The 17,195-nt window shown below is 42.6% G+C and overlaps 1 protein-coding gene across 1 annotated transcript; it reads left to right on the forward strand.

The window, feature by feature from the left end:
- Positions 1-696: 696 nt before the first annotated feature.
- CHRNA3 (cholinergic receptor nicotinic alpha 3 subunit) lies at positions 697-16,193 on the forward strand. Its single transcript, XM_075007241.1, has 6 exons — positions 697-751; positions 3,386-3,525; positions 4,060-4,104; positions 8,896-9,005; positions 12,911-13,922; positions 16,065-16,193. Exons 1-6 carry the CDS (start codon positions 697-699, stop codon positions 16,191-16,193), a joined length of 1,491 nt encoding a protein of 496 aa, XP_074863342.1.
- The last annotated feature ends 1,002 nt before the right edge of the window (positions 16,194-17,195 follow it).

The following is a 17,195-nucleotide window of genomic DNA, read 5'->3' on the forward strand; positions in this document are numbered from 1 at the left end:
TGTATTGCTGGTACCAGATGACTTCCTTGCCAAATTTCAATGAATCATAACTATAAAGCCTCAAACAGTACAAATTTTTATCTGTCAGATTATGGTGCATAATAAAGAATTGCCAAGCTTAAGAGCTTACACAAAGTTGGTTCAATAAAATATATTACTTCACCTTCCTTTTGGTAGCATCGGTCTTTTGGTCTCTGTTTGCTGCTACTTTGAGTGTCTATAATGTCAACGTCCATTTCACCACAGATCAGTTACAAGATTAGCATTAATTAAACCTGCTCTAATGGCTTAGCACAAAGATCCTGTAAAGATGCATATCCCAAATAGCAGCTGATTGGAAAAATCCTTAGACTTATCTAATTACTGGACTCATTTATGTATCTGCTAATGGCCTCTTGCCTACCCTTGATGCCTGATGAATTGATGATTGCTTCTTGCCTCCAGTAACTACATCTATTTTGCGTTACCAGTGCTCTGTTTATGACAATATGAAGAGCTGCAAAGGGGGGGGGCAGCACAGTGTTTCTAATGGGATCTCTGGGGTGAGACCTGTTCTTCAGGGTCCTGAAGTCTGCCTCATGCAAGCATTTTATACATCAGAAGCCTGGAGCTGTCTGCATTTCCCACACCTGTGCAATCCTAGCAACTGAGCTTGTCGCCAGCAGTCTCTTTCAATGAGCAGTAATTCATAACGCCATGGGGAGCACATACATCCTGTTTCTAGCTGCTGCTGCTTTCACTCTCTTTAAAGGTGAGTGGTTCTTGCTTTTTTTTTAAAAGCAGGATAGAAGATGGATGGGATCTGGCTTTGTACAATTGTTTTCTATTGGTTTGGACTTAGATTCAGCACTAATAATTGGCATGCTGCAGGAATTGTATGAATCCCAGCTTCTTTTGGTTGAGGTTGTAACAAATAGCAGCCCTGATCTGGCATGCCAAATGGGTTCCATGATTCCACAAAACTATGTAAACCTTAATCAGAGTTCACAAAACTTCTGTGGGGTATTAAGGTTTAGAAATCTGCAGACATAGGTAATGCCAAGCAGTTGCTTGAGCTAGCCTTAAAGGTGGCTCTGAATAGCGCACCTTATCTGTGCAGAGCAAAGATCTCTGTCTTGCTATTACTGAGGCACTAGGATAACCGCCACTTCAGTCAGAATGTTGAAACACTGATTGAGATATAGATACATATTGTCTACAATGTGATCGATGGACATGTGGCAAACACATTTCTCACATGTTGTGGAAATATAAATTGGCCAATAGCATTTGGAATGGAGCTGGCAAAAGGCTGAATACGAATCTTGTAATCCACATACATAAAAGATTCAGGCACATTTAATCCAAGGGGATCTTGACATGCTAATGATTATATGTGGCACATCACTAATTACTGGACTCGTTTATTGGCAAGTCTGCTGGCTAAATAGTTAATTTTCCAGACATAGGAAAATATAAAGCTATTATTTTAACCTGGTATGTCAGTTTGAGTAACCTTGGGGGAAAAAAAGCCTTCAAAATGAATAGCGTGTGGAGATTTTTAACCATATGTGGCCTGCCATTGCACCACTCTCGAACTAGATATCAGCAGAACTTCTAGAATAGGTCAAATGGTAGATATTTTATTTGTGAAACATTATAGATCAGCTGCTATGCAGATGAATGTTTCTGCTTCTCTTCTGTTTGCTGGAAAATACCAACCTAATATGGCTGGGAAAAAAACTGAAATGTATTCTAGCATTTAAATCTATCTTCTGTCATGCTGAAATACTTTAAAGAGTGATAGACCCTGCATAGCTATTCTAGATTTACACAAGTTTTGCTGAAAGCAGAACCAAGCCTGTTAGTATGCCTCACCAGCTATGTTTAAATATAAAGTTATCCATAAATGGAGAAGAGAGCTGATTTGTTTTTAAATGAAAGGACTTGGGCATATCACATCCGAGCAAAAGAGTGTCTCCTGACAACAAAACAAAACAGCAGTCATGTAGCACTTTAAAGACTCCCAAGATGATTTATTAGGTGATGAGGTTTGACTAGCATTAGATGAGCATTAGATCTGAAGAAGTGGGTCTGTCCCACAAAAGCTCAACACTTAATAAATAATCTCATTAGTCTTTGAAGTGCTTCATGTCTGATGTTTTGTTTTGTAAGAATACAGACTAACATGGCTACCTCTCTGTTACTAGTCAACGTCTTTAGGACAAGGCCACTAAATTCCAGGCAGGGTCTGTCTCCCAGCATTTTTATCTCTTGCCTGTAAGAGTGAAAGCATAGTTAAGGCAGGGATGTGTGAAGTGGGAGACAGGCCCCTTTGGGGGGGTGAAGTTTCATGAGGGGGGAGTACAGCACAATTGGCTGCTGATTCTCAGGCTCATCCACCTCATTAAAAATATTGAAATGTGTTACTTTGATGAATGTGTACTGAAATTTATATACCAATTAAATTTTTACACTCCACATACTTCTTTGCTTACACATGCCAAAAGGGGTTTTTAAATGACCATAACTGAAATTTCCATCAGTTTGGACTACATTAGACAGGTTGGGGGGTAGGCATTTAAAAGATAATATATTAAATTATCTAATTGCAGGGGTGAAAAATGGAGCCTGGCGTAAAAAGTTTGCTCACCCCTAATTTAAATGGACACAACATTTCTGGTTATGGCTGAAAGGCTAAAAAGCACAAAATACCACAGCCAGCAAAACCAGTATCAAAAAGGGGCAACTGCAAGTAAAATTTACTCTTCTGAAATGATGAATCATGTTAAATCCTTCTTTATAATGATCAAACTGTTAGCATCATTGTAATCATCCTACACTGAACTTCAGCCTCCTGGGAAAGTAACCTTTCCTAGGAACTGATCATACTAGAAAATAGAGTTTTAGCTCCTTGTGGGCCTAAATCTGTAAGATATTTTCCCCTCTGACCATGCACAGCTACAATCCCTTTTTGTAATGTTGAGGCACTGAGTGAGCCAGAAAAAAGGACTCTTCCACTCCAGTTTCTATGACTTTATTATATTATCTTTTAAATGCTTTTTGCAGAGATGTGAAAAATCTCTACTCAATACCTTTTATTCTTCTATTTTCACCTTAAATGAAGCCAAAAAACAATCTACTTTATACTAGTACAGGTTTTTGCTATTCTCCAACTGCTTTGCAGAGACAAGCTATTAAGCAGGTACAGGGTAACATGAACAACTTAAGCATCACTGTCAGCTCTTAGTTCAAGCATCTGACCCCTATGTTTGTAATCAACCTGTGCAAAGTAGTTGTGCATGTTGAATGGCTGGTTATTAAATTTTCAAAGAAAATAGCATTTGGCCATATGAAGCTTGGTGAGTTGTTTCAAAAATCAGAAGCCAACATGCTCTCTTCCCAGGCTGCAGGTGTTCAGAAGCAGAGCACAGGCTATTTGCAACCTTGTTTGCCAACTACAGTCAGTTTATCAGACCAGTGGAGAATGTGTCTGATCCTGCCATCATTCAGTTTGAAGTGTCCATGTCACAGCTGGTGAAGGTGGTGAGTACTGGCTTTTTTATGTACTTTCAGGGTACAGTTACATTACAGAGCTCTGTCAACAGAAGTCACTGTTGCGAGAGTTTTCCCTAGCAAAACTTCTGTGGACAGAGTGCAGCCACACACAAAAGCTGATCGGGAGAGGGCTCAGCTCTGTCGACAAAGCAGTTGGACTACCCAGTTGCTCTCTCTGAAAAAACAGGCACCTAAAAGCACAGCAGACAGGGCTGCCCATTGTTCTGGATGCCCTGTGTGCCCAGAGAAGCCCCCACCCAGAGCAGCCACACAGCTTTTTTGTAGACAGATTCTGTCAACAGCAGCATTATGCCTCAAAGCTTTGAGGCAGAGTACTGCCAGGAAAAGTGCTGTGTTTTGTCAAGATACTGTTGACCAATCCCATTTTCTGTGTGCACACTCCCTGAGTTTTGTTAATAAAACCAGTGTTCTGCCAGCAAAACTTGCTAATGTAACCATAGCCACCAATTTTACATTAATAGGCCAAAGACAGGCCTTTTTCAATATGGCTGTGTTTTTCAGGATGAAGTGAACCAGATAATGGAGACCAATTTGTGGCTGAAACATGTAAGTAAATATAATCCTAATACTCATCACATCCGCTCAGTTAACTTTTTTTGCTTTTAATGTCATTGTGTGAGGTTTATTTTTCTGTATCCTTCCAAGACAATTTGAGAAGCAATAGTGTAATATTCATTAGTATCAGCGTTCAGCTATTTAGCACAAAGTGGCATTGCACATTACATTTATATAGCACTTTTCATCCAGATATCTCACCACACTGTAGATAGATGGGAAAGCATTATTATTACAATATTATAGATAGGTGAACTTAACAGAAAGATTAAACGATTTGGCCAAGGTCTCATAGCAATTCAACAAACAGAATCTAGGTCGACTGACTCCCTGCTCTAACCATTCAAGTGCACGGGGTTCTTCCCTGTAAGCAATGCATCCCATGTTCGAGTTCCATGCTCTAACCACTAGGTCATCCTGAATCCCCATATTTCCATCCAATGTGTTTAATTAAAAATGCACACTGCTAACATTAATGATTTGTAAATAGGAATCTTTAGGTTAAATGCAAAGAGTACTAGCTAAATAAAGTAGCCTAAGAACAGAAGAGAAAATTGGTAAACATTTTTCTAAATACAAACTGTTTCTTCTGTGACTAGTATGTAAAGTAACAGTCGCAAAATGTCTCATCCTAAGTAAATAAAAACCTAAATAAACCAATGCTTAATTATACTGGAACATTCTTCCTAGCCAACATTTGTATTGATTTGGTTTGTATTTAAGGAACGGAAAGGAAAGACTACAGCATCAGAGCTGGCTGGGAGGCAATATGCTGCTTTGATGCAAAGATAAGTGTTCCTGAATGCATTGCTGACACCCAGTGGTCAAAACAGCAGACGTAGCACTTGAAAGACTAACAAAATGATTTATTCCATGATGCACTTTCATGGGACAGACCCACTTCATCAGATCAATCTCATTTCCAATACAGACTGACGCTGATTTCATGAAGTGGGTCTGTCCCACGAAAGCTCATAACCAAATAAATCATTTTGTTAGTCTTTAAAGTGCTACATTTCTGCTGTTTTGTTTTGTTGGCGTGCAGACTAACATGGCTCCCTCTTATTAGTGGTAGGTTATTTATTTGCATAGGATGAAGTGGGGCAGCTGTGCCATGCCCCTGTGGCAGCTACCCTAACTGTGTTATGGACATGAGGGCCCAGGAGATTATGGGGAACCTGGTGCTGCAGCAGAAGAGGTTTCCCCCCAACTCCCCACATGGGTGGCAGGAGCTTGGCAGCCTGCTCCACTGTGCAGTGGGCTGCACCCTGATTCTCCACATGAGACATGAGAAGGTGGAGTGCCCACCACCAAGGCACTCTGCTACTGGTCACCACAGAGAAGCAGGGTGCAGGAGTGCAGAGTGGGGAAGTGTTGCCCTGGCTCCTGCAGCCTGCATGGTGAGTGGGAGTGCCAATTTGAAACTACAGGGACTTTACATTGAGACAACAGAGTTATCTATACCAGAGCTCATCACATACAATATCATTAACACCTGAACTCTTAAAATAACCTGTAACAGTTTTAATGGGAAAATTGGCCAAGATTTTAGTTTGATTCTCAACTAAACAATCTTACCTGCCACTCCCCTTAAAATGTGCTGGAATCATCATTCAATACCGACTCAGAAGACCAATATGTGGCATTGTAGTAGCAATGGTCCCAGGATATTGGAGAGACCAGGTGGGTGAGGTAGTGTCTTACTGGACAGCTTCTTCCTGGAAAGCTATTAAAGCTATGTATACAAAAGCTCTTTTGTCTGTAAAATTTGTATCACTTGGGGAACTGAAAAAACATACCCTTGACTGATGCCATAAGCTTCAGAGATGGAATTGCCGCATGTAGAAGTGCTACGATTGCAGGAGAGTGCTCCCATAAACATAGCTACCACTGCTTGTTGGAGGTGGTTTAATTAAATAGGAGAGCTCACTCTTTCTGGCATAGTGCCATGGGGTATGAAGCGCAGCCACTCTCTTTGGCAGGAAAGACTTCTTCTGCCAACAAAAGAAAGCTATCCCCCAAAGAAGGCTGGCAGTTTTGCCAGCCAGAGAGAGTCTTTTTTTTTTTTTTTTGACCAGCTTTTTTTTTTTAAATCAGTAACACTTGTCAGTCTGGAGTGTAAGGCTTTTTCCCCCCCACTACCTGAGTAACAAAAGTTTTTTATTGTCAAAGTACACAGCGAATGATGTGCTGCCCAAGCTAATGGCATCAACACTCACAGGGAGAATAAGGAGTCTATTCTACATCCACAGCTAGTAGCTGGCTGGCTTTTGGCTCATGTTCTAGGCTGCAGAGATCCCAGGTTCAATTCCACCTGTTGGGGTTCCACATAGTCTCAGTTTCCCATACCTGAAGCAGAGCTTTGTGTAATTTTAAGCTTCTCTCTCATCAACAGAAGTGGGTCCAATAAAAGCTATTACTTCACCCACTTTGTGTTTCAGTGTCAACTACTGGATTATCATCAATATTTCTTATAATACTTAGGACTTGCTGAATGCTTGAATAGGAGATACTGAGGGAATTCCTACCCTCCTGTGCTGCCTTAGCTGGAAGGATCTGACACACAACTAATTTACAATCTCAGAAATCTCCTAGGTTGCACTAGAGCAGGGAGTCCCAACCTATGGGTCAGGACCCAAACATGGGTTGCAATTAGATTTGGTAAGGGTCGCCAGCTGGGTGGCTCTGAGCCACATGTTGGTCTTAAAGGAGCCATTTGCAGCTCTGCTGCAGCTCACTCCTCCAGATCCCAGTCCCTGCCTTGCCTTGCCATGGTGAAATAAAAATCAATTTAATTGTTTTAATGGCTGACAGGAAGGATCGGGCCATTAAACCAATTAAATTGAGTCCCATTTCAGCGCGGCAGGGCAGGGAACTGTTCACCAGGGAACTGCTCATGCTGCGGGTTGGGGAAAGGAATAGGAGGGCTCAGGGGAGCTGCACAGAGGAGGAGGCAGTGACCCAGCAAAGGAGCAGCAGGGGGGCAGCAGTGGCAGCGCAGAACTTGTGTGAGGTAGGTGGGGGATGAAAGGGTTTAAGCCTGGGGACCGGTGGAGGGGCTGAGAGCCAGACAGAGCGCCACGCCTGAACTGGCTCCCAGCCATGGGGCTGTGGGGTCCCCCTACTCCCCTGTCTGGAGATCCTGCAGCTCGTGCTGCTGGCCAGGGCTCTGTGCCCCAACCGGCTCCCAGGTGCAGGGCTGCCAGAGTTCCCACCCTCCACCCAGTTTCAAAATCGTATGCAGGACAGGCAGCCCTGGCTGGGGATCCTGCGGGTGGGGCTGCCTGTCCTGCACACGTTTTCCAAAACTCTGGCAACCCTTGCTGAGAGGGGTTTAAGCCAAGCATCGGGGGGGGGGGGGGTACTTGGGGGCTGAGAGGGGTTTAAGCCAAGCATCGGGGGGGGGGTACTTGGGGGCTGAGAGGGGTTTAAACTGGGGCTGTGGGGGCATTTTGGGGCTGAGAGGGGTTTTAGCTGGAGGCAGGAGGGTTTACTTTGGGGATGAGAGAGGTTTAAGCCAGTGGATGAGGGGCATTTTGTAACTGCAAGGGGTTTAAGCTGTGGGGGAATGTTGGGAATGAAAGGGGTTTAAGCGGGGTGGGTGCATCTTTCCCAGGGGAGAATCTCATCCCTCCTCCCTGGTTTTGAATTGCCTTGGGTCATAAAGTCCTCCTGAATTGTCAAAATGGGTCCCCATCTTGAAAAGTCTGGGAACAGCTGCTCTAGAGATATTGTAAGATTGCTTCCCTGTGTAAGTGGAAGTCACAGCATGAAAATTCGAGGAGCAATCACATTCTAATGTAATTGGAAGCTGAGAGGAAGAGAAGACAACCTGGTCTAATGTACAGGGACTAGGCACTAGGCATCAAGAGACCCCAGCTCTGCCACAGCTGCACTGTGTGACTTTGGTCAAATCACTTCAGCTGTTGAGTCTGTTTCCCAGGTCACCCTTTCTGCATCTTGTCTATTGAAAATGTGTGCTCCTTGATGTAAGAACTCTCATGCACATACAGCCCCTGGCACAACCAGTTTCCAATTCAGCCTAATGAATAAAAATTAACAAAATGTTCTTCAGAAGTAATACATCTAATCATCACAGCATGTTAAAAAAAAACCCAAGCAAATGCCAGCTTTATAAAAGTAACATTAGAACACTATTTTAAAGGAAAGAATTTCAGATGGGTCTTTTTGTAATACAGTAAACCTTTAAGTTACAGGGAGGTTGTGTTCCTGCAGCCCCTGTGTAACTAAAATTTTTGCACAAGTTCAGGGGAACCAGGAAACTGACCAGCCCAGAGTGGTGGGGAGCTGGGAACTAGAGGGCAGCCTGGCTCCTGGCTCCCCACTGCTTGTGGGCCCAGAAAACTGACCAGCCATATGCTGCTGCCCTGGTCAGTTTCTCAGCTCTGCAAGAGGAAGGGAGCTGGGAGCCAGGATGCTGCCCGGTTCCCAACTCTCTGCCACTCTGGGGACTGAAAAACCGCTTCTGTCAGGGGCAGCAGCCAAAAGTCAAGCTTCCCCACTCCTGTCAGGGACAGCAGCCTGACTTTCAGCTGCTGCCACTGACAGGGGCAGCAAGAGTCAAGCTGCTGCCCCTGGCAGGAGCGGTTTCCCCCATCCTGTCAGTGATGGCAGCCTGACTTTCAGCTGCCGCCCCTGACAGGAGCAGTTTCATGCTTCTGTCAGAGGTGGCAGTCATGTTAACTTGAGACACAGGCAACTTGGTTGCGCATATCTGGAGGGTTTACTGTACTAATGCAGTTGTTTTTTTTCCTTGATTAGATCTGGAATGATTACAAGCTTAAGTGGAATCCAGAGGAATACGGAGGTGCTGAGTTTATTCGCGTTCCATCTGACAGGATCTGGAAGCCAGACATTGTCTTATATAACAAGTAAAAATACACAGTATCAAGTACCTTTACTCTTCTTTTGTTTTGTATAATGAATTTTAATATATTGAGCATTCACATGAATATTACAAAAGACCCAAGATTTTGATCAAAGAGAGGTATTAAGACACAATAGTTACGTATTGCAAATTATTACTTCATTGGTAATAGAATGACCCCTTATCACTGCTGATTTTGAACATTGACATTTTTGGAGTCTGAGCTGATCAGTATTCAAAATTGAAAAAAACCCACACATTAACATGAGAAAATAGGAAACTTTATACTCTGCATGCCTGTGCTCCTTCCTCTCCCCGACTTTTCCTGTTTTCTAGACTAAATGCAAAACTAGCAGTAAGAAAGAGGGCATAGTTCTGCTAAACACCACAAGACTGTCAGGGGGGGTCATTTATTTAAAGCCCCCTTTTTCACAGGGCACTGTGGCCCAGTGGTCAACATCCATACAGCAAAGGCCCATCTCACAGGGAAGAGCCCATGGTTTGTGGTTTGGGCATGGTATGGCTCTCCCTGTTCCATTGGGTCCCATCCCAGGACCCTACCAGCAGTGGGGCAGCCCACTACTGACTTGACAGGGACGCTAACCAAACACACCAAGTTACCAGTGAGTGCTCTCCTCCCTGGACTGATTCCTAACTGCCTTCCAGGCCATCCTTTGCAGCAACCCTCTCTGGTTTGGCAGCTTTGCTAGTCATCTCCAGCTGACTAGCCTCTGTTCTCTGACATACAAGCAGTTCACTCTCTGGAGCTCAACAGGCATACTACCTCCATAGATCTTTACAGTAGGCCTGTACCTGGAGCATACCCAGCAAGGCTGTAAAGGCAGGGCCTCATTGGCCATGTGTTTAGCCTGCTCTGATTCAGTGCAGGGTTCATAAACTCGAGAAACCAAAGAGACCAAAAATGCTACTGACTTGATAGGTTAGTTACAACCTATTTAAGGAGGCATGTTGGGGAAACAGCTGATGCTCCAAGGCAGTCACTGGGGCTCTCTAGCTGTGGTGGCTGGGGCTCTGCACCCTGGGCTAGCAGTGGGGAAATACGTTGGGAATACTTTCCAATACAGATGTTCCCATACTGTGATCTGTTACCATGGGCTAGTAAGTCCATGAAGAAGTGGCTGGGCATGTGGTGCTGGCACCTTCTCTTCTCCAGTTTGCTAATCACATAAATAACTAAAAATACTTTCCTCATCTCACTTTACCATGTAAGCAACAGCTGAAATTGTCACAGGGAAGTTATATGATTCTGAACAGGGTGGGAGATGTCCCTACTCTGCCAAAAACAAGAAGAAATGCTCCAAAATATATGTTAGTCTATAAGGTGCCACAGGACTTCTTGTTGTTTTTGAAGATACAGACTAACACAGCTACCTCTCTGATACTTGTCACCATGCAAGTAAAATTCCAATTACCCAACATAATTGGGATTGACCGATGATCAGATAACCTAAAATGTCACCAAATCAGGGGCTGGGTGGTAGGTCATGGAGAAGAAAGAGGCGGGGCTGCCTGGGCCCCTTCTGCAGGGTGGGTGGCAGCCTCCCTGGGGAGGCCTGCAGGCTGCCATGGAAGCTCACAGTTGGCTCTTTAAGGACTTCTTGTGGCTCTTGATGCTATAATTGCAAAGTGAAAAAATATCCTTCCTGATTATTTTCAATAGTGAACATCTAAAAGCCCCAAAATGAGTAACTTGTAGCTAAACAGCAAACAATATGTGATATCAAATGTTGGATAACTCCATGTAGCATCCTCCAGAGAGAGAGAGAAGGTTCAGGAGGGAAAATCAGGAAGACAGTTGTACAAACACACGTAAAGTGTGAGGAAATAAAACATGAAAAAAAATTGTGAATATCCTGCAGCAAACATATCACATTACAAATCATTGTGTGTGGCTATTCTTAAAATAGGGGTTACAAAAAGTATGGTTTGACATTATTTACTAAGGACTGTCACATATTCACATGCATTGTGGCTCCTGAGTTACTGAGCTTTTTAAAGAATTGGAAAAAAGGGCTCTTCTTGCTATTTTGGTTGCTAACCCCTGGTCTAGACTGTGATTGCTATTTCAGGAAGCAAATGAGTCCTGAAATAGCAACCCCATAGCTAAACTTCAGCAGCACTATTTTGAGCTCAGTATTCCATTTCCACTACCCCTCATCATGAGAAGGGTAGCAGAAACTTCGAAACAGCTGTTTGGACACACCAAATTTGATATGTTAACTCAAAATAATTTACGCAATTTGCATCAGACCAAGAACTGGTGATAACTTTTAAAGTCACTGAGGTCAAGTGGTCAAATTCTGGCACTCCACTTTGGAAAGGTTCCTGACTCTTGTTCTATCCTCTTCCAAGCAAATAGAGGGTGCGGTTAGGGTAAAATAGATGTTTTCCTCCTCCCTTTTAGTTCAGTAATATAGTTTACATGGCTAGATCCTAAGCATAGTAACCTCGAGTCCTTAAATTGTTTCTAGTAACACATAATATTTTTTAGATAAATGGTGTTCCAGAGACTTCAACACATGGCAAGCATAGATTTTCTTTTATTTCTGCAGTTCACAGATGTGCTAAAGAAGATAAAGTCCATGCTACTGTATTGTATCTATTTTTGCTCCTTCTAAAACACCGGCCTCATCTTCTTTTGTAGGCTGTCGTCTGAATAGGGTCACCATCCATCCTGTTTTTACCAGGACAGTCCTTTATTTAAGCTGTCTCACAGGCATCCCAACTTTTTTAAAGAAAATGGACAAATTATCCTGTATTTTGCAGGGTTCCTGATCCCCAGCACCTCTGGGTGGCAGCCTCCACTGCTGTGGAGCTACTCTGTGGGTCAACTGCCCTGTTCCCCAGCACCCTGCACCTTGGGGTAGCAGCCCCTGCTGCACAGGAGATTCTCCATGGGGCAGCTGCCCCATTACCTAACATCCCATGGTAGCAGCTGCCAGGGATCCCCACCACATGGAGGCCCACTTATTCCCTGGTACCATATGCCTAGGGGATGCAGCTCCCACTCCCTGGAAGCCCCTCCACAGAGCAGCTGCCTCGTTCCCCGGTGTACCATGCCTTTGGGAAGCAGCTCCTGTTGCAGGGAAGCTTCTCCATGGAGCATCTATTCCATTTTCCAGCTTGGCAGCCCCTGCTACCAAGCACTCTTCCCATGGTGCATCTGTCACATTTCCCAGCCTCCCTCTTGGGAGGCTACAGATCCCCTATTCTCAGCACACACACCCCACCAGAAAGATTTAGAGCCAGCATTCCTAGTGCCTCACTGTGGGGCAGTACCCCCCAATGCTGAGAAGCCCTGACATGGAATAGCAGTCCACCATCCCTGGAAGCTGGTGTTCCATATTTGCCATAAGGCAATGTAGCCACCCTTTCCCCCTCCAGTGCCCAAGTCTGAACCGGAACACAGATGTGTCAGTGGCTGTATCCCACACTTCCAGGCTAATGGGCCCTCCCACAAAGATTTGCAATTTTGGAAGCCTGGAGATTTTTTTTTTTTACAGGTTCCCCTTATCCCAGAGTCCTGGGCTGCAACCCTTGAAGACCTTTTCTTAATCCAGTTCTATAATATGGATCACATTTAGCCAGATAACAGGAGTAGAAAATACTACCATCTTCATCTTCAGCAGCCCATGTCCTCTCCTCTCAATGGAGTTATGCTTATTTGCACCAACCATGGATCTAGGGCCTAGATCAACACACACAATTCAGCACTGTCAATATTACTGCTAGAATACTGAAGAGTACATTTGCTGACTTACACTGCATGAATCCACTGTCACTGTATATACCTGTATATCTTAATTTATTACATAAAAGTAATTGAATTGATTTAAATGTCTAACTTTTTTTTTTTTTTTAATTTTTCCCCTTGGTTTATTTTTGCAGTGCAGTTGGGGATTTCCAAGTTGATGACAAGACAAAGGCATTATTGAAGTACACAGGAGAAGTGACATGGATACCTCCAGCTATTTTTAAAAGTTCATGTAAAATAGATGTAACCTACTTTCCATTTGACTACCAAAACTGCACCATGAAGTTTGGTTCCTGGTCTTATGATAAAGCTAAAATAGACTTGGTTTTAATTGGCTCTACTATGAATCTCAAAGACTACTGGGAAAGTGGAGAATGGGCTATTATTAAAGCACCTGGATATAAGCATGACATTAAGTACAACTGTTGTGAAGAGATATATACAGATATCACCTATTCACTTTATATTAGGCGCCTGCCTTTATTTTATACCATTAATATGATTATCCCCTGTCTGCTGATTTCTTTCTTAACTGTTTTGGTGTTCTACTTGCCTTCAGACTGTGGTGAGAAGGTGACACTATGCATATCAGTCCTTTTATCCTTAACTGTGTTTCTTTTAGTGATCACAGAGACCATCCCTTCTACCTCTTTGGTGATCCCACTGATCGGAGAATACCTCCTCTTCACTATGATATTTGTAACTCTTTCCATTGTCATTACTGTGTTTGTACTTAATGTACACTATCGAACACCCAAAACACACACAATGCCTGAGTGGGTGAAGATTATTTTCTTGAACTTACTTCCCAAGATCATGTTTATGACCAGACCTACCAGTGATGAAGAGAATACTCAGAAGTCAAAGCCACTTTACAGCGCTGAGCTCCCAGATTTAAATTGCTTCAGCAGTTCTGAAACCAAATGCTGCAAAGATGTCTTCATATGTCAAGATATAGCATGCAGCTGTTGTCAGTATCAACAAATGAAGTTTTCTGACTTCACTGGCAATCTTACAAGGAGTTCAAGCTATGAATCAGTAGGCGCTCTGCTTTCACTTTCAGTTTTGTCACCAGAAATGAGAGCTGCAATTGAAAGTGTCAAGTACATTGCAGAGAATATGAAACTGCATAATGAAGCCAAAGAGGTAAGAACATCCAGTATGTTTCTGAGGCTACAAGCACTATTCACCATAAGTAGTAGAGTGCTTTTGTCTGTAGGAATAAACATCCTAGAGGCTTTTCATAAGACCACTGCAGAGCAGTTCACAATTCCTCGATGCACAGAACACTCATTGTTTACTTTACAGGTGTATATATAATGTGACAGGGTTGGGCCAGGTGGCTAGCTTAGAAGGGGAGAGAGGCAACACTAAACAAGCAGAGGCTGCTTAGCTAATTAACAGAGATAACTGAGGGTACAGAGGTGAAAATGACCAGTGGAAGCAGCCAAGAGGCTGCTATAAATCAATTTGGACCAGCTTACTTCACTTGAGGCTGTCATGGGACTGTTTTAAAATCTTTCTCCCATGGGAGAAGTGGAGGGTGGAACAGGAAGTTGGAGAGGAGGTGAGAACAGATAAGGTGAGCATGAGAGTGTAAGAAAGCAGACAACCACCACCAGCATTGCCCGAGATACTGGGAGAGATGATGCGTTCTCCTCCCCTCCACCCCCCCGGTTACCACTGGGGTCAGTCAGAGGTTGGGGAGGGCTGCTGACCCAACCCAGGCAGATCATGGGCCCCTACCCTAGCCCCTTGAGCCAAGAACTAGGGCACACGAAGCTCAGACAGCAGAACCCAGATTCATTGTGGGACTCAGAGCAGAACAAGAGGCTGACCTTACCACAGTGGTCATGAATCAACTAACTGATTTAAATTCATATTGTGGAAAGTTTTGCACTGAGCTTCTTTGATTGCCAGCCCATCTAATACATTAACCCGTTGGGGAAGTAGGAATAGGCACAACATTTGCTGACGGACTGAGAACTTGGGAAATCCTAGCACTACAATTGGCTCATTATGTACCCTTCAGCAGCTCACCTCTGCTGTAAAACAAATATTTACTTACCTGTCTCACAGAGGTAGCTAGGCTGTCCCTGATAATAATGCTTATGCTGAACTCCTTTTGTGGATTCATACAGAACAATGAAGTTCAAAGCACTGAATTTAAAATGTTTCTTAAGTGGTAAAGTTGCACCATTTTTGTTTTAATAAGCCAGGGGAGCTTCTGATTGCTATTTCTCAATCATACAGAGAGCAAACATCTCATATGCAGCCACTCCACCATTACCTTTACCAGATGTAGGTCTTGTTCTGAAAATTAGGGACTCATAGGGTTGGAAGAGACCGCAAGAGGTCAGAGTCCAACCCCAATCACTTGAGCACATGCTTTAAGTTCAGGCCTGTGTTCTGCTGAATCAGAGCCTGATTCAGTTCAGTATGCTCTTTTGCTCTCTCAGCTTTAAGAGCTATAGTTCTTTTCAAGAAAAATCTATTTTTCTGAATCAAAAGTAAAATGCATTGTTCTCATTTTCATAGTACCACTAAAGAATGAAGTATGCACAAATACTGTGTTCATCTAGAAAAGCTGAAGATTGATTTACCAACTGTTATAATTGTTGACTATAAAAAACACTCCTGCTGGAAAGCTTTTTTCCTCTGATCTTGATATATGAAGGTTAAAAGTTTTTATGCTATACATTACCTTTCTGCCTACTAGTATAGTATTAAACTGAAAAATATGACCAAGATTATAAAATCAAAAACATGTGAATTATGTTGCATCTGCCCATACACTTTCCACTTTAACAGGAATGGTTTGTTTCAATGGGACTTCAGCTCCTAGGTGCCCAAGTAACTTTTGAAAGTTCTTCCTCTGTACTGTTGCTTTCCCTTTCAAGTTTCTATTCCTCTAGAATAGTGGCCATATGTCCTGTGTGTTTAGTGAAAGGAACTGTAGTGTTATCTTAAAATAGTTGGGATTAATTTTAGGAAGATGCTTTACATGAGTTGCAGATACTAAATTTCAGCCATAACGAATCAAACTATGTGGGGAGGAGAATGGGAACAAAGAAACAGTAATGTATTCTGATGAATTTCTGCTAACTCAGAAGACTGGGTAGAAGTTATGCTCATATGAAAGAGGAAACATTCTGCACATGGAAGAGCTTCTATGTACATTTTTCCTGAATGCAGAAAAAGTTCAAATCTTCCCAATGATCAGTAAACTTTACTTTTAGCAGAACATGCCTGCTACTTTACTTACTTGTTGGTGTTTATATTTTTCAGATTCAGGATGATTGGAAGTATGTTGCCATGGTAATTGATCGCATTTTTTTGTGGGTTTTTATTCTGGTATGTATTCTAGGAACAGCTGGATTGTTCTTACAACCATTAATGGCTGGAGATGAAATGTAATAAGCTCTTGTAAACGAAATGTGTTTGCTGAACAAAGATTTTATGCTCTTTTTGTTACATTAGCTGCTTTATATATACTCAGTAGAGTACTAATAAATAATATATACAGAATAATACTGGGCCTATTAAGCTTCACGCAGAAAAGCTTCATTATATATCAGAAAAACTTTAGCTGATTTTAAAATACCACAGCAACTAATCTGATGCTAACATTCTCCAGACTATTGCCAGTTATCCTTTACAAGAGTTGGAGAAAATGCAGGTAATGTATAAAAATTCATAGGTTTATTTAAAAGCATTTGATATAGAACTTAACAACAAAAATTGGTTAAACTGTAGCATTTCCACAGGAATGTTTAGAGGACTGGAAGGCTAAAGAGTATGTGCTATTTGATCTACTTCCAACACTCACGTCCATTGCTAAATCATTAAGTCCTCCAGGATGTCGTCGTCGTCGTCATCTGCAACAACCATGGGCTCAGCACCCGTTGGTGTCAGATGCCTCCTCACTATTTCATTCCATCTCCCCCTGTCCAGTACAGAGTGGCTTAGTTTCTGTAGATTAGCTCTGCACTAATCTACTACATCTCCTTTCGAAGCAGCTCTAACTTTCCAGTCACCCACAGCATCCATACACTCCACGTTCCAATTGATAGTATGTGTGTCAGTTGGATGTGACATACTTCAACACAATTCTTCTGGGAGCAAGATCACAACTAGTGCCATAAAGCCATTCCACTATAGAGCAGTTTACAGACTGCAGCTCTAGAATTTCTGTACCAATATGCAGTTTGTTGGTATACGATATACCCACTATTATGACAAGTTCTGAGGGAAACAAGTAGTGGGTAAATTACTTTAGAACAAGACCAACCCATTTATAGCTGGATAACATATGAAGGCAGTAAAGTAGCCGTGACAAAATTCTGTCACTTGCCTATTTTGGAAATGGAACAAAATTGCTAGCAATATGTCAAGTTATTCAGACCTAATAATATCATA

Source organism: Carettochelys insculpta, chromosome 12 (genome assembly GCF_033958435.1).
Source record: "Carettochelys insculpta isolate YL-2023 chromosome 12, ASM3395843v1, whole genome shotgun sequence".
Classification (NCBI taxonomy): domain Eukaryota; kingdom Metazoa; phylum Chordata; order Testudines; family Carettochelyidae; genus Carettochelys; species Carettochelys insculpta.

Excerpts from the sequence above, each read along its gene's own strand:
- CHRNA3 (XM_075007241.1), top strand. The coding sequence starts at position 697 with ATGGGGAGCACATACATCCTGTTTCTAGCTGCTGCTGCTTTCACTCTC. Across the intron at positions 4,105-8,895 it reads CCAATTTGTGGCTGAAACAT|ATCTGGAATGATTACAAGCT; the intron begins GTAAGTAAATAT and ends TTCCTTGATTAG. Across the intron at positions 13,923-16,064 it reads TGCATAATGAAGCCAAAGAG|ATTCAGGATGATTGGAAGTA; the intron begins GTAAGAACATCC and ends TATATTTTTCAG.